The sequence below is a fragment of the Biomphalaria glabrata genome, chromosome 6 (assembly GCF_947242115.1).
Source record: "Biomphalaria glabrata chromosome 6, xgBioGlab47.1, whole genome shotgun sequence".
Classification (NCBI taxonomy): Eukaryota; Metazoa; Mollusca; class Gastropoda; family Planorbidae; genus Biomphalaria; species Biomphalaria glabrata.
Genome location: NC_074716.1, coordinates 11,408,715 through 11,433,444, shown reverse-complemented (window position 1 = coordinate 11,433,444; position 24,730 = coordinate 11,408,715). Strand labels below are relative to the sequence as shown.

General features: G+C 34.6%; 1 protein-coding gene across 1 annotated transcript; it reads left to right on the top strand.

Annotated features, from left to right (window-relative positions):
* The first annotated feature begins 417 nt into the window (after positions 1–417).
* Positions 418–24,121, top strand: LOC106071443 (protein yellow-like). Its single transcript, XM_013231551.2, has 6 exons — positions 418–962; positions 4,787–4,913; positions 8,925–9,166; positions 17,812–17,893; positions 18,033–18,296; positions 23,729–24,121. The coding sequence occupies exons 1-6, from the start codon at positions 728–730 to the stop codon at positions 24,039–24,041; spliced, it is 1,263 nt and encodes a 420-aa protein (XP_013087005.2). The 5' UTR covers positions 418–727; the 3' UTR covers positions 24,042–24,121.
* Positions 24,122–24,730: the final 609 nt, after the last annotated feature.

Sequence of the window (24,730 nt, the reverse complement as noted above, 5' to 3'; positions counted from 1 at the left end):
CTCAGCTTACGTAATTAGATTTAGATCCTCCCGCGTCGAACGGTGAATTGGGAGATATCTTATTATATTAATATCTGGTCACTCAGCTAGTAGGCCTGGGAATTATTTCCTTTATAGGAAATATTTAAAAAGACTGGCGAATTTTGAATAAAATAAATTCCAGGCTCTGCTAATAAGAATAAATGAATACATTTTAAATTAATTAGAATATCGCATGAATGTAGAGAAAGTCTGTAATTTGTAAGTTAAGATGATCCTGGTGTGTATTCACGATTAAAACAACATCAACAACAACTTGCACATTCATACTGTGCACTATACGCAGGTGTGTTACTTATTCACCTGTTCCTGACACATGCCTTCTTCTCGTCATTGATAAGAAAAGTCCTGAATCATGGGTTTACTTTTTAACTTTAATATAAGGACAACTTTTCGCCGATTGAACTTATTCTTGTGTTCCAGCTAATCAACAAAACATCTAGTTCTAGTTCAAAGTCAGACTCTGACGAAGTCTCACTATTAGGGCTCTGACGAAGTCTCACAATTAGGATTCTGACGAAATCTCACTATTAGGATTCTGATGAAGTCTCACTATTAGGACTCTGAAGAAGGCTCACTATTAGGATTCTGACGAAGTCTCACTATTAGGACTCTGACAAAGTCTCACTATTAGGGCTCTGACGAAGTCTCACTTTTAAGGCTAACCTTCAAGTCCAACGTTTGTAAAATGTACAGATACAGTCATCTCTATTTGGTCGGGGTCGTGCTGCTTGGTGTGGTCAAGTCTGAGGTGATCTTCGAAGCGGTGAAGTTAGACTGGGTTTGGGATAACCCCGGCATGAAGGATCAGTACATAGCCAGTGGGGATTATGACCCTCAGTTTTGCCATATCTCTGGAGTGCAATACGACAGCTTCTCTGGCGACGTCTTTGTCACCGTGCCTCGGCTCAAAGCAGCTAAAGGTCAGTCAAGCAATGTAACATTTAAACAAGAACAAACATTTTTAATTAAAAAAAAAAAAGCAAAGCTTATACACAAAAAGTAACTGTATCAATTAGTTTGGAATAGTCATTTAATTAAATTTTAAATAGATCTAGAGCTAGGCCAACAACAATACATCTGTGCGATTAATACTGTTTTTACCAATTGTTTTTGTTTAGCACTATTTCATGCTTTTAGCTTTCTCAATACGCTAAGATCCTATCACTTATCTGGACTAGGGAAAATTGGTGGGGGGAGGGAGAAAGAAAGGAATATCTGGGTGGATTTTATCGTAATTGCTTTTTAAAAGCATTTACACCACTTCAGCCAAGTACAATTTCTTTCACTTGTTCGAGATAGGCTTACCAAAAAAATATATAATAATTACCAATACTTGGTAATCTTTTTAGCGGCCCCCGTAAGGGGAAAAAGCCGCTATTAGGTTTCTGTAAAATGTCCGTCTGTCCGTCTGTCACACTCAGATCTCGAAAACTAGAAGAGATATGAAAAATATTATTTCATCATTAAATGCGGCTTGAAAAGTTTAGGTGCAACGGCTACTTTTGATTTTCTAAAAGCAAACCGTTTAATTTATAAAATTAATTATGCAAGCGATTTTTTCATAAAAATACACCAATTCTAAAACAATCACGTAAATGTAAGGGAGGCAATGTTACAATATGGTAACAAAGATGGATAATTTCTGTGTATATTCAGTATCACTAAGTCAAATATATTTTAAAAATGTGCAGGAAATGTTTATAACAAATATAAATAATAGTTAAAGATGTTTTTTCTGGTCAACTAGCTGCTAAAATTAAAAAGAAAACATTTCTGTTTGTTTATAAAGGCTAATAATGCACTTTGTATGTAAATATCACGCACATTTTTTTAAATGGACTTTTTATGCAGCGATTTTCGTGCAGTAGCGTAACGTCGCAACATGATCAGGTGCTAAACCAATTCCTTAAACTTTTTAAAAAAATCAGATTTTATTTTTTTTTGTTTAGTGCCCCCATCCGAATAAAAGAAGCTTATTTTTTTGCGTTTTGTCTGTTGGTCGGTTTGTCCGTCACGATTAGATTAAAAAAACTGTAACTCTAAAAGCAATTGAAAATCTGATTTACCCTTTAATTTTCCTCCTGTAACATCTCAATAGTTTTAATTATCTAAAAATTGATTGTTCCGGATTTTTTGGTGCAAAACTAATCAACCCCAACAAATGTTTGTTTGCTCTTCTAATTTATATTACATTCAATTTCCATGCTTAAACGTTGCAAAAACACATTATCAATAATATGTTGTTCCGTTTTTTATGTAAATAGCTAAATCAAAATCTCTATACTGACTTATATTTCATTAAGTGTAAAAATGTTCCGGATATTGTTTTATAAACATGAATTATGCCTAATGATTGTTTGAAATCGCATAATTTACTAATATTACACTTATATTATTTGACAATGCGTCACTATAATTTGGTTATCAATATCAAATTGTTCCGTATTTTTATCTTTAAACAAATTTTTTAAATATCGACAATAGGTTGTTCAGGGCTTTAAAAAAAAGTAATTTACTAGAATTGATTACTGAACATTACTTTTTAGACATTTAATTTTCTTGCTGAAACATAACATAGAAGTTTTGTAATCGATAAAGAATGTTCCGGATTTTGTTTCTTACAAATCGTCGCCAGAAAGTTCCGAATTTTTTTAAAAATCTACTAACGCCAAATAATTGTTTGAACTCCCTCTTCTAATTAATAAACAAATAATCTTCTCATTTACAAAATAATGTTTTTACGGATTTTTATGAAAAGTATTTTAACTCACTACTCTCTTACAGTACATTTAACTTTCTACCTAAAACATTAAAAAATCTAATTATCGTTAATATTATGTTCCGATTTTTAAGGAAAACAGAATCCAAACACCAAAGTAAGGTATGAAAATCTTTCCACATGGCTGTAGTACATCTAATTTTTATACGAGACCATCCAAAAAATGTAATTAACGGTATTACATTTATCTGAAATTCTCTTTTTCTTTTACTATTTATACAAACATCCGGAACAATCTATTATATAAACTATTCAATTGTGTTCATACCTAAAAATTATTGCGATGTTTTGAAACGTAAAATAAAGGTTAATTAATTTTTAATAACTTTTAGTTGTTGTTTTTTTTATACCAAGATGACGGACAGACCGACTGACAGACAAAACGCAAAAACAATGCGGCTTTGATCCTCTTTAAATAAATTCTATTAGAACTCAGTGCACCAATGTCTATGAACCCTCGTTAAATATCTCGTGTAAATAAAGACATTTTTTTATGGTACCGGTACTAGCCTATTGTGAGGTAATGGAATTTTTTTTCTTTGACGTCATATGAATGACTCTTTAAATGTAATGCTAAAAGAACGCACTCGGTGCACCAATGTCTATTAACCCTCGAAAAATTTCTCGGATTAATGAAAACATATTTTAGTCTAACTAAGCCGTGTGACGTAGTGTTGTTTTTTTCCTTTGACGTCATATGGAATGAATTCTTTAAAAGAAATGCTTAAAGAACGCACTCGGTGCACCAATGTCTATGAACACTCGATAAATGGCTCGTATCGATGAAGACGATTTTTAGTCTAGCTAGGCCGTGTGACGTAGTGTTTTTTTTTCCTTTGACGTCATATGGAATGAATTCTTTAAATGAAATGAAAAAAGAACTCGGTATAGTAATGTTTATTAAGCCTCGTTATGTGACTCGCTTTTAAAAAAGGAATGATATCTTGATTTAGATCTATTCTAGATTTTTTAAACTAGATCTAGATTTTTATTACAGTATATCTAGATCTGGATTTATATTATAATTAAAATTATTTTAGAGTCTTGATCTACAATTTCTAGATCTAGTTAAGACTAAAATAGACTAGATTAAGATGTAGAATTTCAATTTCTAAACTTAAAGTGTAAAAAAAAGTGTAGATTTTCATTTCCAAACGTTTTGATCAATATTGCAATGTTTTAATATACTAAAACTAATCTACTTTTTTTTATTTAATTCAAATTTAAATTTACGGCAAATGAATCTTTGAAACATTATTACTTTTGACCATCAAAATTAAATCACCTCTTGAATATTATTTGCGAATATGCAGATCCGACAGGGATCCGACTTCGACGGGGGCCGCCTCTGAGTTTGTGTAACACAAACTCTCTTTGTAATCTTGTTTTTATTCTTGTGTTGTCAGGTTGAAGAAATAATTGTGCACAATTTCAGCTTGATCCTACATAGGGTGTCGGAGAAATAACGTGAACAAACTTTTTACCAGACAGACAGATTGAATTGATATAAGTTTTGTAAAAAAAAAAATGCCAAAACCTTATTAGCAGTTAGCCAGAGATAATGTATTTAACCATTTCATAATATTAATATAAAAAGAAGAGAAGGTGGAAGACATGGGTGTGCACCTACGACTTATATCACACACATATTAAAGGCGAATATAGACGCCCCGCCCCATGTTCCGCCAGACACAAAAAACACAGTATTTTCTTTTTATTATAAAAAGCTTTCTCGATACGTGAAAAATGTAAAGAGCATATTGCACTTGGAAACTCAAAAAATCTTCGTCGCAAGGAGACCCATTCTGATTGTCCTCTGTCAGCCATACCTTGGTGCTATTCACTGTTACGTCTATGTATAAGCCAACTCTACTAAAATGTAACAGAAAGAATGTAATTAAAAATAGAATTAATTATTTTCAAAAGTACAATGGTTAAACACAGTTTTCTTTCAAATGATGACAGGCGTCCCTGCAGGTTTGAACCAAATCTCACCAAACAATCTTCTAGAGCCATTTCCAAACTTTGAGGCCAACAAACTCGGAGATTGTAAAGCCCTTCAGCTGCCCATGAGCGTGGCAGTAGACCCCAGGTAACTTTTAGTGTAGTCATAGCGCCAACTACTATCATGTTATGTCAAGGCACATTAGAAAAATCCTCAATCAAAGAGATGGAATATATGCATGTTTATTCGAAGTGAAAAGATGGGTTTAGTTCGAGGTGTCTATTTTTTAATCGCTCGAGTTAAATCTATTTCCAATGCAAATGAATGCATGACGTCATATTTTTTATTCCATGGCTCACAAGTTCCAGAGTAGATTAAGCCTTTTAGCGCTTGTCGTGTCTGAGATACTAACCAGATAATGATTGATACTGTATATATACAGTGTAGTATATATGTGTAGTACTGTAAATCCTAGGCTTGCTTTTATAGACATCGTTACCACGGTGACGGGTCATTTCATCATTATACTCCATGCCGCTGATAACTTATCTCTTGATGGCCATCTTTCACTTTCACTTTACTTGTCAATCGTTATTTCTTGACTAGGAGAGTGCCATTTCAAACTCCGATGTAACATTTTATTTATTCTTATAAACGTGGCTTCAAGAAACACTGGCCAAAAGTTACAAACGGTTTAAGCAATAGGAATAAATGGATCATCTTCTGTACCTCCTATCAATAGCCTGTCTTATAGATTTCAATTAACACGCAAACACAATTTTTTACATTAGCTCTATACCTATAGATGTTAATTATTTTTATATTTTAATGACATTATATTCTATTTTTATTTAATATGTCAACTTTTTTTTTCGTGTAAATAAATGTATGAAATAGGGTTAATTTAATACTTTTTACAATAATTATTTAATGCAGTGATGCCCAACCTTATTTGGTCTGCGGGCCATTTTAATTTTTGGCATTCGTGTCGCGGGCCATATCACCAAAAAGGAAAAAAAAATACAGTAAGCTATTTTTATTAGTTTTATTTGTGGACCTACTTACATAAATTCATGTGATGCATGGAGTTTATCCAAAACCATCTTCTGAATATTTGTCTGCATAGATGAAACACCAAGTCGGAGCACTGAATCTAGATGTTCATCCGTGAGTCGATTACGTAACATGGATTTCGCATATTTCATCACTGAAAAAGTTTATTCACACAAATAAGTGCTTGAAAAACTTGTGATCACCCTTAACGCTTGTTTCCGAAGATTTGGAAAAGTTTCTTAGGTAACACGCAGTAGAAGTCAATAGTCTGCATGACTTGAAATTTGTCAAGCAGGGATGTCTGGCTGTTAAGTCAATCAGTTCCAGTTGCAGATCTGTCGGGCACTTGACACATCGGCAGCAAATGGATTTTGAAAAAGACGGATTTCATTTTTAAATTATGAAAATCCACAAATCTTTCACAGAAATTATTCATCAAGAGCCTCAGAAGTTGGATAATTTTTTTCTTTATTTAGCTGCTCATCATTTTGTAGAGTGGTTCAGGTTGGAAGTGTTGAATGAAGAGTTGCAATTTTGTTTGGAAAGCGCTCATGTCTGCACACACATGCGAAAGCAATGTGTCTTTCCCTTGTAGTTTGGTGTTGAGTTCATTTAGATGTGATGTGATGTCGCATAAAATAGCCAAATCCCACAACCACGAGGGGTCGTTCAGTTGTGGCACTTGTTTTGATTTTTCCATCCTAAATATTTCAATTTTGTGTCTCAAATAAAAAAACAACGTATTAATACCTTTCCTCGGCTTAACCAGCCCCTCACTTCACTGTGAAATAGAACGTCTTCAGAATTCTGTCAGAAAATCTTTGATAGTTCTGTGATTCAACGCTTGTGATTTGATGGAATGTACAGTACTGAACATAATCAGCATCACATAGTCTAGATTCAAAACCTTCCCTCAGAGATTTTGTTGGTGAATGATGCAGTGAAGCCGCAAGGGTTCAGTTCCATTCGACTCAACTTTTTAAAATAACTCTTGCTGTCAGTCCGCTGTGAGATCCAGGCATATTTCTAGCGCCATCAGTAGTCACTCCAACTAATTTATTCCAAGAAAGAGCAAGGTCTTCTATGATGGCTGACACTTCTTTGAACATGTCTTCTGCAGTTGTAGTCCCATGCATGCTCCTCATAGCTGCTAACTCCTCTTATATCAAAATTGTTGTTTGTACCGCGAAAAAATACCAAGAGTTGCGCGGTATCGGTTATGTCAGTGGACTCGTCAGCAGCAATAGAAAACATTTCGAATTCTGCTGCTCTGTCTTTTAATGTGAACGGAAATTTTGTAGTGTCATGCTAGAAAAGCTGACAGCTTCTAATGCATTCTTCTTTTCAGGACATTTCTTCCATCACTGCTAGCAAGCACTTTTTTTTACACATTCGCCATTGGATAAAGGCTTCACTGCTCTATTTAGGATGTGAGCTGTAGCTGGCCCTTATCGCCGACTCATTTTCTTGTCTCTTTTTGTTAAATATTCTCGTCAATCCCACGATCTCTATTCGTAACTTGGCAATCTTGTCTTCATGGCTCAAATCAAGAATGTCACCATTTGTGTTTATGTATTTGGTTTCATAATGCCTTTTAATGTTACGTTCTTTAAAAACAGCCACACTTTCTTTACAAATGAAAAATGTTGGCTTATTATCGAATTCCACAAAAAAGTAAAGATCTGGTCACTTTTCTATATGCAGAATCCACTTTTCGTTTCTTAGATTTTCCCATTTTATTAAATCACAAACGTTAAACAATACGGTACCAATCGCTTTGACATTAAAAGAACACGACCCAAAACGAGGCATCAATGATGCTTTGTGTTGTACACACAAGGTGTCAAGGACACGGCTAGCTCAAGACAGAAGCGGAATTTTTCAAGATTTTAAAAATAGCTGTCAAGTCTTATCTACATAAAAAAAACAACACTTGTGTTCTTACAATAAAAAAAATATTGAATATGAATATTAGAATACCAAACATAAAGATGGAATTCACCAAAAAAAGAGTGAGAATTCTAACTTAAAGAAAATATCAATCGTAACTTTCTAAATTTTACATTTTTTTTTAATCATTTTGTTCCAATGTTTTGGCGGGCCGGATTGAAGCACGTCTCTGGCCGGATCTGGCCCTCGGGCCGTAGTTTGGGCATCGCTGATTTAATGGATTAGAGGATGAAATGACCATCGGTTGAAATGACCAGGGGGGATGAATTGACCGGGGATGAAGTAACTGGGGATGAAGTGACCGGGGATGAAATGACCGGCGATGAGGTGACCAAGGATGAAGTGACCGGGAACCATTCCTACAATACCTACTAGATCTATATGTAACAGTATTGATAACTGACTAATGGGTTTTTGTAAACCTTATTTACCTAGATTATTGGCGTAGCAACGCACATGTGGGCCCGGGTTCGGGTCCCCTCCGGTAAGTCGAGTATGACTGAGCCCAGATTGAGATATATTTTCATTAATGGAGTACATTGCCAAGAAAGGCATTAAGAAAGACACAAGACAGACAGTACATAAAGTACAACAGTTTCTCATCGGTGAAAGCGAAAAGTATCGGGTCATTTGAAAAGTCACGCTGTCTTCATATATTCTGAATTCATATTGTTCGTCACAAGTATGGTACTTACGGGCTCAGGACAACTAAAACAAAGTCCCGAAGACTTACCACAGCGCAAATGTATCAATTTTAACCCCAACTTCGTAGGAGACAAATATTTAAAGGCAACTTTGGCAAGTTCGTTTTTTATCTTCGCACTAGAAAGTCAATTATTATTTTTGTTTAATTGAAGTAATATTGTAAATTTTACGTGATATTTTTGATAAATGATGTGCAGTCGTTTAGCATTAGCTTTCTCGTTCTGAAGACGCATGCAACCCGATGCAACCAGATGCTCTCTTCTATTTCAGTTCAAGCAAGTGGATGCCTAAACTGGTCTTTAAAGCGCCTCTGTTACGTCGACCATTTTTCAGCTCACCAAAAGAAGACTAACAGTCGTTAAAAAGCACGATTTGTGGTTCTTGATCCCCATAGACTTCATACTCGAGCTTATTTCTTGTTACACATCTTAAGATTTCTTCTCATTGCAGGAAGAACCTGCTTTATGTGATTGACGTAGGTCGTGTTGGGGTGACAACTGACCACCCGTCCAACTTGTGCCCACCCAAGTTGGTCGTGTACACAACTTTACGAGGAGATATGGTCAGAAGCCACGAGCTGCCGGACAGTGTCGTACCCCACACGTCCAGCTTCCTTAATGATTTGGTCCTGGACTACGTTGACCCTGAACAAACGGAAGGAGCTAAATATGTGTATATTTCTGACACTATAGGTGGGTCTGAAGTTACGGCTAGATCATACTTAAAAAAGCTTCACGCACAGGCGTATATCTGGTCAAAAGGCACTAGATCTGGTATGAATATTAAATTGTACATTTCAACCAAACATTTTACACATAAGTAATATGGCTAGGTATATAGCTAGCTAAGATGGTGAAGCGTTACTTGAATGTTATGGGTTCGATTCCCATAATGATTATCCTTACTTTCCTTTTCTCTTTATTTTTCAATGACCATTAAAAAATGAATGTTTGTGTTACTAACTTACTGTATTGTAAATTTTTAGATAATATAAGAATGTAATTGTAATGACACAAGATGCGTAGAAGTTGATGTGAATCGGGTTTTTCCTAAGTAATGTGACGAGTAAGAACAGAGTAGGATTATGAACAAAAAGAATAACGGACAAGACGCCTAAGAGGACGACGCTAGGCTAGCGACGACAGAGGACTGTGCCCTTTTTATTGTTTATTAAATTGTTGAAGTTATCAGCCTGCGTTATTAAGTATATTCTTGATTCATTCTGTTGTTGTGTCATATGGACTCGCATGCACCAGTAACATATATATACTCATCAACAAAATAGACCATCAACAGATGTGGCGACCCACGACGGCCAGGGCGTCATTTTGATCTACAATCTAGTTAACTTCGTGTTCTGGATATATCTATCTACAATTCTACACTTGGCGAAGTACACTGGAGAAGTACTGGATTAACATTCGTTTATTTCTACTAGATCTACCCTACGTCTGTGCTAATTATCTGGACTGCAGCTGGATTTTGGCATCTTTGTTCCAGTGGATCTAGACTTTCTATTAGAGAAAATTCGAAACCGTTACCAGCGTCTAGCTTTGTCAGCCAGGTTAGATATTTTTAGATTGAACCTGGATCTATATATAGATCTATATTGAGTATATCTATTGTGTCTGAATCCAGAACTATTTCGTCCGTTGAAGTGATTTAGGGCAGTCCGTCGTCAGTATACCTCTATCTAAATATATATACCTCAAGACTACTCAAGAGTGAAGATACCTCATTTTGTCAGGTTTATCTGTTTATTGTGAGTACGGAAAGTCACCTGAGTCTACATATCTAGTATCTACAAGCTGACCGTTGGATCGAGTCACCTTGTCAGGTTTGTTTTTCAAGCTATTAATTGACTGTTGCAGTGTTGCTGAGCTTACAATCTAATCTACACACGAGTGATGGTATACCCTACTACCACACTGCGTGACCATCTAATCAACTTGTAAAGTTGACTCATTTATATTCATCAAAAGAGAGAGTTGGACTTTGTCATTTTTTTTACCTCTCTTGAGACAGCACCACCAGCTTGTCTCAGTATTGACTTATGTTCCTGACCTGAAGACAGAAGCCAGCACCAACAGATCATCAAGTGGAACCGGAACCTTGGAACCCTACCAGAGGACTTTATCTGAGAACCGTACCATACTGTGGCAGCAACAGGAGAGATTGGCCTAACTCAGTACTGCCTGTCGAGTAGCCATTGTGGGAGCACACCTTGCCTTGCCTAAGACAAAGACAGTGGGGAACTTGTGTGGAACTGACCGTTGTAGCTCCGTGGACTGAACAAAGGGGATCTAACTAAAGATAAGTTTATTTTTTCTCTCCATTATTATTAAACTAAGTCTATTAGGGACAGTAGATCTTTGTTAAGAGCAGGTTGCCTGATAAGGGCGTCATTATAGGACACATTAGAAAGTGGACCTGCTCCATTTAATAAAGTCTCGATGATTGTTTAGATTGTCTTGTTTTGTTCGTATCCACGTACATTTTATTTTTTTTTAGAAGTCAAGTGAAGTTATCTTTATTTGTCTCTTTCAGTGTATACTTCCTCTAAAAAGTCTCATCTCATTAGAATAGATTTATTTTTTTTGTGTCTTATTACGTTTATTTTACACTATTCTTATTATATATTAGTAATTTTATCTTAAGTAGATAAGGTAAGCCACGTTTAATCTAGATTATAAATTCTAGATTGTTTCCAGGTATTAACTAAATTGTTATACCTATGAGAGCCTTAGATCTATTTTATCCTGAGGACAACTGAGTCTAAGGAGTAATTATTTATATATAGATCTTTTGTCCCGATTAATCGGTTGACATTATTTTATAGATGTGTTTAAACACAGTCTAATTGGTCAGAATAAAATTTTTTGTCAGTATCACTGGATTGTGATTTACTGTTGGAGGTATAATATTGATTTATCTATTTGAAGTTGTATTGAAGTTGTATTGAATCTAGACTAGTGACTAGAATAGTCCTAGGGGTATTTATTGGCAAGAAGTAAGTCCATTGAATTAAGTATTGAGGTATTGATATTTGTTTATGTGGCCTAAAGTAAGTCCACTGAATTAAGGTGATATAAAATTTTGAGTTGTATTCAAGTATTGTGGCTGTGAGTAAGTCCACTGAGGTAATATTTCTTGATATAACATTGAGCAAAGGTATTTAAATATATAAATATATATATATATATTACAAGAAGTATTTGAAAGTGAGTTTTTGTGAAAACTAAATTGTGATATTTAGGCCAATAGGGAGGCCATATCAAAACTATATTGAGACATTGTTTAAAATAAAATAAGCATAATGGCAACAGCTCCAAACTTTGATTATATGGAGACTTTTCGCCAGCAAATTATTGCTGAGGCTAAACAGCTAGAACTTAAAGGGAAGGACCTAACTAGCTATGTGCAGCAAATGGTGACAATAGAGAGAGATAGAATAGATAAAGAAAGAAGAGAAGAAACAGAGCGTAGAGAGAAAGAAAAGGATAGGGAAGCACAATTAATAAAAGAAGAAGCAGATAGGAAATTACAATATGATCTTGAGAAATTGAGAATTGAAGCTGAACAAAATAAACAAAAAGTTAATAGCACTAATACTAATGATAGATCTAATACTAATACTACCAATGCCCCAGACAATCACATTGAAACCAATAATTGTAATAATCACACAAACAACACTAATATTTCAAGTGATAACAACCATTGGTTGAGGAAAAAACTACAACCCTTTCAGGAGGCTAGAGATTGCATTTCAGATTACCTAAAGAGATATGAAATTAAAATGGTTAATTGTAATATAAGGGAGGAAGAGTGGTCTCAAATTTTGTTAGACTTTGTACAAGGGCAAGCTCTTACAATTTGTCAAAACCATAATCATACTGTACAAAATAACTACCAAATTTTAAAAAAGGAATTGCTGAATGCATATGGACACAATGCCAGCACATTCAGAAAAAAATATTTTGAAAACACACCTTCCAATCAGATAGAACCACAAACCACTATAAATTTGGAAAAAGACTATTTTAATAAATGGCTGGGATTTGAGAAGATTGACAGTACCTTTGAGGGATTAAAAAATTTTATATTACTTGATAATTTTGTAGCTAAGTGTGACCCGCAATTACAATCGTTTATCAAAGAAAGGAATCCCAAAGTTTTGGATGATGTTACTGAGATAATAAGAACATATAAAAATGCCTATCCCAACAACCTTTTTTCATGTAAAGATAAAAAGAATATTGATCTCGTGGGATATACACAGGAAAACAATGAAAGAAGTAGAAATAGAAGTAGGGATAGCCAACATTTTAGATATAGCAATAGTAGAGATAGGTCAAACAACAGGGATGTTACATGTTATAGATGTGGGAAAAAAGGACATATGGCTATGAGATGCAGGGGAACACAAAACAGGTCAAACAGTAGGAATAATTATAATAGATCAAGTAGTACACATAATTACAATAGGACAGATAGTAGAAATAATTACAGAGCAGACAGTAGGAATAGGTACAGCAATTACAACAACAATTACAATAATAACACATACAATAGGAGTAAAAGCAGGGAATATAAAAATAGAGATTCTGACAGAGTGTTTTTTGTTAGGGAAAATAAAAACAATTTTGCTTTCTACCCAGTTTTTATTAACAATGTTCCAATAAAGGCAATCCGAGATAGTGGCTGTAACACACTCGTGGTTCGGGCTGATCTCATTGAGGCGCAATATTATAGGGGATATACAAGGAAAGTGGAGTTGGCAGATGGCAGTATAAAGAAATTTAAAGTATTTAAAGTGTTTATTGAGACACCTTTTTACACTGGCCATTGTGAGGGAGTAGCCATGCCTAACATGAGACATGATATGTTAATTGGAAACCTAACAGGTTTGAAGGAATGTTCAAGACAGGAAATTGAAGCATGGGAAAAGAAATATGAAAGGTTACAGCAGAATAGGAATACTGAAACAGAAAATTACATTAGTAATATGGTAATAACCAGATCTAAGAACAAGCCAAAACAAGAAACTCAGGAACTTATTGATATGAATGATGAAATAGTTAATGGTGAAGAAGATAAAGAGAAAGAAGTTGAAATACAAGGTCAAAAACAAGACGAAACGCAAGCAGAAAAACAGAAAGATGGAACTGAAGAAATGAAAACAGAAGAATTGAAAGGAATAAACAAATTGGCTCAAGAACAAAAACAAGATAACATCATTGGGAAAACATATGACAGAATTAGTGACAGGAGAAATAATAACCCAATGGAGAAATATGTCATAGAAGAAGGAATACTATTTAGAAAAACAAAAATAAATGATAGAGAAATAAAACAATTAGTCTTACCACAAAAGTATTGGAAGGATGTCATGATTTTGTCACATGACAGTAATTTAAGTGGACATAGGGGTATAAAGAAATGTTTTAGAAATTTAGCAACTCAAGTATTTTGGCCTAAAATGAAAGGAACTATATCAAAATACATAAGATCATGTGATATGTGTCAAAGAAGGGGACTTAAGGGTAAATTAGGTAAAGCTCCATTACAGTCAATGGATGAACCAAATAAACCATTTCAAAAAATAGCAATAGACATCATAGGACCTTTAACTAAAACAGAACATAATAATAAGTACATATTGACAATAGTAGACATGTTCAGTAGATATCCTGAAGCAGTGGTATTATCCAATATAGACACAGAAAATATTATTAATGCTTTAGATCAAAAGTTCATAATCAGACATGGGATACCAAAAACATTACTATCAGACAATGCTTCTATGTTTACATCTGAGTTATTTAAAAGATGGACATTAAAATATGGTATTGAACACATTAAATCATCGCCATTCCACCCGGAAGCCAACAGGCTTTGTGAACGCCTTAACGGTGTTTTAAAAAGATCCTTAGCTAAAATTGTAGAAAATAATCAGAAAACTGGGATCAATATATTAATTTTGTTCTATTTTCTATTAGAAATAATATTCATGAGGCAACTCAATTTTCACCATATGAGTTAGTACATGGAAGGAAACCTAGGGATGAAATACAAATTTTTAAAGAAAGTTTGATCTTAAATAAAATAGAAAAGGAAAATGACAATGAAACAGCTTTAGATTTAAAACAAGTATGGGCGGAAGCTTTTGAGAATAACATGAAATATAAAGAAACAGTACATGAGAACTTAAATGAAAAAAGAAAATTAAGAACATTGGAGGTAGGAGACAAGGTATTACTTTTGGTAATTGACTTAAAAAACAAATTAGGAAAACAGTGGAAGGGTCCATTTGTTGTTACAAATAAAACAAGTGAAGTAAACTATAAGATTAATATGAATGGAAAAATAAAAACATATCATATAAATAATTTGAAGTTGTACAATGAGAGAAATGAAAATCAATTTCAAAATTTGGATACAGAAGTAAACAATGAAAATCAAACTCAAAAGTTAGATACAGAAACTGTGGAAAATGAAAATCAAGTAGATGAATGTTTAATTGTTTTAATCAATGAGGAAACTAATGAAAATGATATTAAAAATATTCCTATACTAGAAACTAAAGATAACCAAACATGGGAAAAACTGAATTTAGAAAATTTATCTCCAGAAAAAACAAAAGACATAATAAATGTAATCAATGATTTTAAAGAAATTTTTTCCAGTTTGCCAGGAAAAACAAATATCATAAAGCATGACATAAAGTTAACTAGTGACAAACCTATTTTCATGAAGCCTTATAGGATTCCATTACACTTACAGGGAAAAGTTAAAGATGAAATAGACAACTTATTAAAACTAGGAATAATGGAACCATCCAATTCAGCTTATGCTTCACCAATAGTTATAGCAAAGAAAAAGAATGGGGATATAAGGTTATGCATAGATTATAGACAGTTAAATAAGATAACTGAATTTGATCCTTACCCTATGCCTAACATTGATGACATATTACACAAATTGTCCAATGCTAAAGTATTTACAAAATTGGATCTGACAAAAGGATATTGGCAAATTCCTTTAACCAATAGAGCTAAACCTTATACTGCATTTATCACTCCTTATGGAATATTCCAATGGAACTTTATGAGCTTTGGGCTTATAAATGCTCCAGCTACCTTTAATAGGATGATGATGTCGGTTATAGGTCATAAAAAAAATGTAATCTGTTACTTAGATGATATATGCATTTTTCATGAGGATTGGAAAGAACATTTAAAAGGAATTAGGGAGATATTTGAGTTAATTAAACAAAATGGTCTAACAGTTCAAGCAGAAAAGGTAGAGATAGGCTTAGAAGAAATCACATTTTTAGGACATAGAGTTAAAAATAATACTATCAGTCCCATTGAAGATAATGTAAAGAAGATATTAGAAATAGAAATACCAACAACACAAAAACAGATTAAATCAATACTAGGGATGATAAACTATTATAGAAAATACATACCAAATTTAGCAGAGATAGTTGATCCATTAAACCAGTTATTAAAGAAAGGACAGCCTAGAAAAGTGACTTGTAATAGAAAGTGTGTAGAAGCTATAGAGAAAGTTAAGCATATTTTTTCTACAAATTTGATATTGAGATTACCGGATGTTTCTAAAATATTCTATGTCACTACTGATGCTTCTGGTAGTGCTATAGGAGGTTGTTTGATGCAACAGTATGATAAATTACACCCAATAATTTATGTAAGTAGGAAATTATCTGATACTGAGAAGAGATACAGTGTCATAGAGAAGGAGGCTTTAGCTGTTGTTTGGGTTGTAACTAAGTTGGAAAGCTATTTACTGGGAAACAAATTCATATTGTTATCTGATCACAGGCCTCTTAAGTTTATGCAAGAAAAAAGTATTAAAAATGGTAGATTATACAGGTGGTTTCTAATTTTACAAGAATATAATTTTCAATTGGAGGCTATTAGGGGAGAAATTAATATTGTAGCTGACATGTTGTCAAGAGTTACAGTGAGATAAACTGTTGTAAATAATGATTATTCATTTTGATTTGTTTATGCATGTATATATATGTATATGTTCTAGTCAATGGGTATGAATAAGTTGTTTATATAAGGACTATATATTTTATTTCCTTTAAAGGAAGATAACTCAGTAAAATATAAATTGGGAATTTTATTAAATCAAGGGAGATAACTATAAAATTTCAATAATTGAAGTCAAAGGTGTAAATTAAAGTAAGTATGATCATCTACAGTCATTATTTTTTTATATAATCATTATCATCCATTAGTAAAAGGCTAGGTCAGTTTGGAAATGGTAAGTGGAGAGAAAATATACTTATTGGTACCCAACAAAAAAAGTTAGGTAGAATAATTTGGAAAGTTGTTTTGACACAAATATTACATTTTGTCTGACAGGAGGGGTTTGGTGTGATATGAGGCAACCACCAACATACATATAGCCAATAACAGTATTTACTCTGAAAAACTCTGTTTTATGCCTATGGAGTCAGCAAAGGCATCTTCGTATGTGGACTATATACATGTGTATTTACTCTGAAAAACTGTTTTATGTCTGTGGAATCGACAAAGGCATCGTCGTATGGGGACTGTATACATGTCTTGATGGACTTAGTACTATTGGTTGGTGAAACTATTACACTGTACTATACTATTTTATCGTCAATGAGTGATGATTAGAACACCGCATACCAGATATTTTCTTACTAATAACTGTATTGTTTTCTTGGTGTCAACATTCAACTACAGTGTGAACTTTGTGACATAGGAACATGGACAATTTTACCAGGAACTGATGAAGATGGGAAACATGATGATGTCCATCAAGATCAAGATATATGTTTGTTTTGTCTTTCCCCAAAATTTTGGCCATATATATTGTACAGACATGACAGTAGGGATAGTGTTTTAGACTGAAAAAAAAAAAATTGACAAAATTTTTTTTTTGATAAAGGGGGGAGGAAATATGTAATGACACAAGATGCGTAGAAGTTGATGTGAATCGGGTTTTTCCTAAGTAATGTGACGAGTAAGAACAGAGTAGGATTATGAACAAGAAGAATAACGGACAAGACGCCTAAGAGGACGACGCTAGGCTAGCGACGACAGAGGACTGTGCCCTTTTTATTGTTTATTAAATTGTTGAAGTTATCAGCCTGCGTTATTAAGTATATTCTTGATTCATTCTGTTGTTGTGTCATATGGACTCGCATGCACCAGTAACATATATATACTCATCAACAAAATAGACCATCAACATAATTATCATATTATATTTGCGACTCCTATTATATTTATCCCTACTTATCTATTTCATTGCTATTTATAATTAGGTGAACAGCTGGTTGTATTTGATTTAACAAGTAATGAGACTTGGAGCTACAAACACAATTCCATGAGATTTGATAACGATAGGTGAGACATTTGCTACACCAAGACTGTAGAAACAATACGATATAATCTGTTTGTGAAATGTTTTAGATGTTCTGTATTTTATAAGATAAGATAAAAACACGAGGTAGAAGACATTTCAGTTTGTCGTTTTCATCCTCAGCAACATTAACATCATTGGTGTGAACTACTCATGGCCATACGGCATCAACGGCATCGCCATGTCGCCCAGCTTTAACTACGTCTACTACTCAGCACTGGGCTCCAAGAAACTTTGGCAGATACCGACTTGGGTTTTACGGAAAAATGATTCTGACTTTAGTAGTTACGTTCGATATGTGGGAGACAAGGTCTCTAACTCTGACGCCATGGTCTTTGGTAAAAGGAGTTTGTATTATGGCGCATTATCAAAAGATGCTGTTTATAAGTAAGTAGAAACTAAATGGATAATTATCCTTAAGTACCCGAACTTTTTTTTTTTTGGCCTTGGGAGATGTTTTGTTTTATCAACTTTAGAGATTCCTTTAGAAAGGAAGATAATTACATCCAAGTCCAGGCCTCATGCAGGACGGAAGGGGTGGTAGCCAGCAGATGTTTAAGTCCGGGCTATTGTGATGAAAGTCCGAGTGCGTACCACACGACCAGGCAGCTAACCCTGTAATGGTACCGGGTACGCCATTACATTAAAGAAATTGTGGAGTCTTCGGTGTGGGCAGAAGATTCAACAGTTGGATTGCACTTCGAACCCCGACGTACTTTACAAGCAATGGGAAAAAAAACACTGTTGAAACTTTTACAAAATTGTTCCAGCCTGTAGAGTGAGTGTAAAAAAACGCAAAGTGAAGTTCTGCCGTCATATTACAAGGTCATCGGGGCTCGCAAAGACATTTCTTCAGGGATTACTACCAGGAAAAAAGAAGAAGAGGCACACAGGTGGGAAGACAAAAGAATGGACGGACCAGCCCTTGAGGGAGATTCTATCCAAGGCAAAAGACAGAGAGGAATGAAGAAGGACAGTCAGCAGATCTTGTGTGGTGCCCCAACTGTCCAACAGACTAAGGGATAGGTCAGGAGTATCTGTCAGATGAACGCAATGTCACTCAAGATATTTACCACAAAAATAATGAATGTCCATTTTACCCACAATAAAAATAGTCAACGCAATCCATAGTTAACGTCTCCCCCGCCGCCCCACCCGCTCTTATATCTCGAATATGTTATCTTTTAAGTGCTGCTATGTGCGCAATATTGTAGTATTTGTAATCCTTCTTCTCTTCTTCACCGGGACCTAAAGCGAGAGCTGACAATTTGGAGTGAGTCAAGTGTAGGCATACTCGTTACTAGCTAAACAAGTGTACTATTGACTAGTGAAACAAGTATATCGCTGCCTAGTGCAACAAGTGTCTGCTAGTGAAATAAATGTGCTGTTGAGTAGTGAAACAAATGTACTATTGATTAGTTAAACAAGTGTACTATTGACTAGTGAAACAAGTGTACTATTGATTAGTGAAACAAATGTACTGTTGACTAGTGAAATAAATGCACTATTGACTAGTAAAACAAATGTGCCTTGTCTAGTGAAACAAATATGCTGTTGACTAGTGAAAAAAATGTGCCCTGTCTAGTGAACAAATATGCTGTTGACTAGTGAAACAAATGTGCCCTGTCTAGTGAAACAAATATGCTTTTGACTAGTGAAACAAATGTGCCCTGTCTAGTGAAACAAATATGTTGTTCACTAGTGAAACAAAAGTGCCCTGTCTAGTGAAACAAATATGCTTTTGACTAGTGAAACAAATGTGCTGTCAAAGAATAATACAAAAAAATAAATGAAGATAAGGAACTGCGAAGTTCGTATGAGAGAGCAGTGGTCCTGGTTGTAAATAACTGAAGATAAAGAACTGCAAAGATCGTATGAGAGAGCAGTGGTCCTGGTTGTAAATAACTGAAGATAAAGAACTGCGAAGATCGTATGAGAGAGCAGTGGTCCTGGTTGTAAATAACTGAAGATAAAGAACTGCAAAGATCGTATAAGAGAGCAGTGGTCCTGGTTGTAAATAACTGAAGATAAAGAACTGCGAAGTTCGTATGAGAGAGCAGTGGTCCTGGTTGTAAATAACTGAAGATAAAGAACTGCAAAGATCGTATGAGAGAGCAGTGGTCCTGATTGTAAAAAATAAACTGAAGATAAAGAACTGCAAAGATAGTATGAGAGAGCAGTGGTCCTGGTTGTAAAAAAATAATTGAAGATAAAGAACTGCGAAGACCGTATGAGAGAACAGTGGTCCTGATTGTAAAAAATAACTGAAGATAAAGAACCGCGAAGTTCGTATGAGAGAGCAGTGATCCTGGTTGTAAATAACTGAAGATAAAGAACTGCAAAGATCGTATGAGAGAGCAGTGGTCCTGATTTTAAAAAATAACTGAAGATAAAGAACTGCGAAGATCGTTTGAGAGAGCAGTGGTCTGGTTGTAAAAAATAATTGAAGATAAAGAACTGCGAAGACCGTATGAGAGAGCAGTGGTCCTGATTGTAAAAAATAACTGAAGATAAAGAACTGCAAAGATAGTATGAGAGAGCAGTGGTCCTGGTTGTAAAAAATAATTGAAGATAAAGAACCGCAAAGATCGTATGAGAGAGCAGTGGTCCTGGTTGTAAAAAATAACTGAAGATAAAGAACTGCGAAGTTCGTATGAGAGAGCAGTGGTCCTGGTTGTAAATAACTGAAGATAAAGAACTGCGAAGTTCGTTTGAGAGAACAGTGGTTCTGGTTGTAAATAACTGAAGATAAAGAACTTCGAAGATCGTATGAGAGAGCAGTGGTCCTGGTTGTAAATAACTGAAGATAAAGAACTGCGAAGATCGTATGAGAGAGCAGTGGTCCTGGTTGTAAATAACTGAAGATAAAGAACTTCGAAGATCGTATGATAGAGCAGTGGTCCTGGTTGTAAATAACTGAAGATAAAGAACTGCGAAGATCGTATGAGAGAGCAGTGGTCCTGATTGTACTTCACGAGTTCCAAACATGTAGAAGGTGCTCCATATTTAATATAAAAAGGATCCCATTCCTAAAGATTCAAATCACAATTTCTCGGTTTCTTTTCAAAGGTCAATGTCATTAACATAGTGTCCAAGATTAGGAACTTTTTTTTTTCTAATTTAAATTAAGAGTGGCTATTGCTTTCTTTTTTTTTTTTTTTTTTCAAATCCAGAAAAATAGGATACATAATACCTTATTGGCAGAAGTAAATGTGTAGTGTTAAATTTAAATCAGGCTTAAAGTAAAAAAAATTGTAGTCATTGTTTTGCTTTTAAATTTTTGCATTTTTTTTTGTCTACAAACATATTTGTTACACATCGCTAAGTACTAGTGTAGCCCGTTACGGTAGGTGACGTTTTGACGATAATTAAAAAATCATAAAGCTTTGTTTAACGAACGTTAGTCTTCACTATACTATACTATACGATACTATCTATCTATCTATCTATCTATCTATCTATCTATCTATCTATCTATCTATCTATCTATCTATCTATCTATCTATCTATCTATCTATCTATCTATCTGTAAGTCTGTCTATCCATCTATCTATCTATCTATCTATCTGTAAGTCTGTCTATCTATCTATCTATCTATCTATCTATCTATCTATCTATCTATCTATCTATCTATCTATCTATCTATCTATCTATCTATCTGTAAGTCTGTCTATCTATCTATCTATCTATCTATCTATCTATCTATCTATCTATCTATCTGTAAGTCTGTCTGTCTATCCATCTATCTATCTATCTATCTATCTATCTATCTATCTATCTATCTATCTATCTATCTATCTATCTATCTATCTATCTATCTATCTATCTATCTATCTATCTATCTATCTATCTGTAAGTCTGTCTATCTATCTATCTAACACTAAAAAAAAATAAAGATTGTAATCAATACATATTGTGAGCTTGGGGGCTCTATCGAAGACATTTTATGCTTCTCGAACGCTTCCGCCAAAGGTGTGAATAGAATACACTGAGTATAGAAGCAATAATTAGTCTACTATTCAACATCTGCGCTGGTTCGTGCACTGGTACCTCATTGGAGACGACCACATCCCAAAGGCGATCTTGTTTGGTGAGCTTAAAGGAGGACAGCGTAAAAGATGTTCCCGTTATAAAGATCAAACTCAGGCACCATTTCTTATATACAGTAAAGACGTTACTTCAAAAAAAAAAAAAGATGATTACGTCCTACGCGTCATGCATGTTAACCAATGACCTAAATTCTGCTAAGCCACTGGTTTTTCTGGCTAGCTCAGGCAACCCATTCCATGCTCTAATAGCACTAGAAGAATTTCGCCCTCACTGGCATGGAGGAAAGTAGCTGAGAGCACGTGACGTTGGAGAGCTCTCACAAGGCCGCCGCGGGACATACATCCGAGACCCAAAAAGCCCTTATCAAAGACAGGTGAAAAAGATGAAAAGAAAACCTAAGTAGACCGCCGCCGGCGGACAACGGCTTTATCTAAATGAGCGCAACTGGGTTTGCGTAGTCATGCGAAACGCTGCACTCACCCGTAATCTTTAAAATCGAAGAGATTGTCATCATTATTATTGTGAACTATGATACACCAGATTCCAGTGAACACAAAATTGACAAATGCCTACTCCCCCCCCCCTTTTTTTTTTAATCATTACATGTAAAAGAAAAATATGCAAGTTGTGCGAAACGCTCAGAAGAACAGCTATCATTTTTTTTTTAAATACTTAAACTTACATGGACCATCGATTATATTCCCAATCGCTTTTTTTTTTTTGCTTTTCTGACAATATCACCCCTCCCCACCTCTCACAGACATTATGATGCTAGTGACCTAATTGCACAACAAGCTTTAAAACAAGTAACATAGATTTTTTTTTTTAATATGACAATTCCTCCTTTATGACGCTAATCATTTCCTGTAAGAGCGATTCTTTTACTCTTACTAACTGGTTTTAAAGAAACGGAACACTTTACCCCGACCCACGAAGAAAACCCTGGTTAAGCGAATGTAAACAATTCTACTGATAGGCTTATAGATTCAGACTTAGAAGACGGCGCGCAAAATGTTTCTGAAAGTTTAAGTTATTTAATGACGACAAGCGGAAATACCCGATGACGCATGTTTGTTTAAAATAAAGAGTTTTTCCAGTGTGGCCGATTAACTAGTGACTGTCAAATTTCTAGTAAAATCGTTAGAACAGTTTTCGAGAACCGTGTCCAAGTTTTTGTTTTTTTTTCCATTGAAGAATTAGCCAGCTAAGAAGTGCAATTGTAATCAAATGACAAAATAACTATTTGTCTTTACATAACAAATAAGGTTGTTTTTCTAAACACAAAATACATATAAAACATAGATATCTGCCATTGTTTTTTTCCCCCAAAATAAATAAATAAATAAATTGAACGTGTGTCTAATACATTTACAAATGTCCCACCCCGTCAAAACGTAGTGCTTCGTAGCAGTGTGTCAGGGGCCTGGGACTGAAATGTTCTTGCAAACAAATTCATTAGAATTAGTCAAACTATACCAACATTTCCTGCTCTTTTTTTAACAAAGGTTATACTAACTCACCACGTCCGTCATTATGTGTATGTTTTTTTTGGTCCAACTTCTCATTCTTGGACTAAGTTTAAATTGTGTATAGTTATCCACAGTTGAAGACGATAAGTGAATCAATCAAAACATTAACAACTTAGTTATTACTTAGTGGTAAATAATACGTTAGTTTTGTATTGGAAAAGGGAAAATAGTATTGAGATATATTGCAGTGATTGTGTGGTGTTTTCCCACTTTTTAAAATAATTTTGCTTGTTAAATCAGGTGGAATGCTGAAAAAGATTTAATAGATCAAGGTGTTACTGAAGGGGAAGTAAGGGCAGTAACTCAGGTCCCGATCATTCAAAACTGGGAGACAATCCAGTGGCCAGACGGTATTGCCCTTGGATCAAGATACAGTGATGAGAACAGACTCTACTTTGTATCCGCCAGAGCCCAGCTATTTCATTCTAACGCACTGGACTTCAGCGGCGCCCATGGGGCGAACTTCAGAGTGTTCAAGGTGGCAGTCGACGAAGAGAGTTACCTGGCTGAAAGTGACAAAGACAAGTTACCTATTGCCGTGGTGGTAGGATAGTATCAGGTGGTTGTTCCAAACTGTATATAGATCTATATATTTATATAACAAGATGCACAATAAATGTCATTTCATCATCACATTGGTAGGGATTTTTTTTTTTAGTGAGAGTGCTGATGGTTGAGAGAAAAAAAATATGGGGGGGGGGGGGGGGGGGGGGGGAGTAAAATAGAATGTTTAATTGGTTATGGAAAATTCCCATTACACCTTTGAGTTATTTTGCACAAAATTTTAAACTAAACTCAATACTTCCCCTAATGCTCTGTTTGTAAGTAGACCTAAAATTATCTATGATGCAAAGCAATCACCTGAGTGTTGAAAAGTTTAACCTTGCATTATTTATACTACAATGAAAAAAAAATGTTGGCTAAATCAGATTCTTTGTTGGAGATTTACTGGAAAAATTTGTATAAAAAATTTGTCAGATTTACTTAATATAAGCTTGATACTCCTCCCCCCCCCCCCCTATAACTACCATAAAATAGCATTCCACATTGACATTTTATACATTTGTCAAGACTTTTGTATTAACTCTTTCTCTCCTGACGATACCAGCGTTGATTCCACCAGAATGTGGCAAATAATTATGGAGAGAAAGAATTAATGAAGTTGTGACCTACATATTTCACCAGGTGATAGGAAGAATAACTTCTCACCTTTAGTTGACAGTGTTGGGTTTAAATTGTAAG

Coding starts and splice junctions, on each gene's coding strand:
- LOC106071443 (XM_013231551.2), top strand. CDS start 728: ATGTACAGATACAGTCATCTCTATTTGGTCGGGGTCGTGCTGCTTGGT. Junction 4,914..8,924: donor AGCGTGGCAGTAGACCCCAG/GTAACTTTTAGT, acceptor TTCTCATTGCAG/GAAGAACCTGCTTTATGTGA. Junction 18,297..23,728: donor TCAAAAGATGCTGTTTATAA/GTAAGTAGAAAC, acceptor TTGTTAAATCAG/GTGGAATGCTGAAAAAGATT.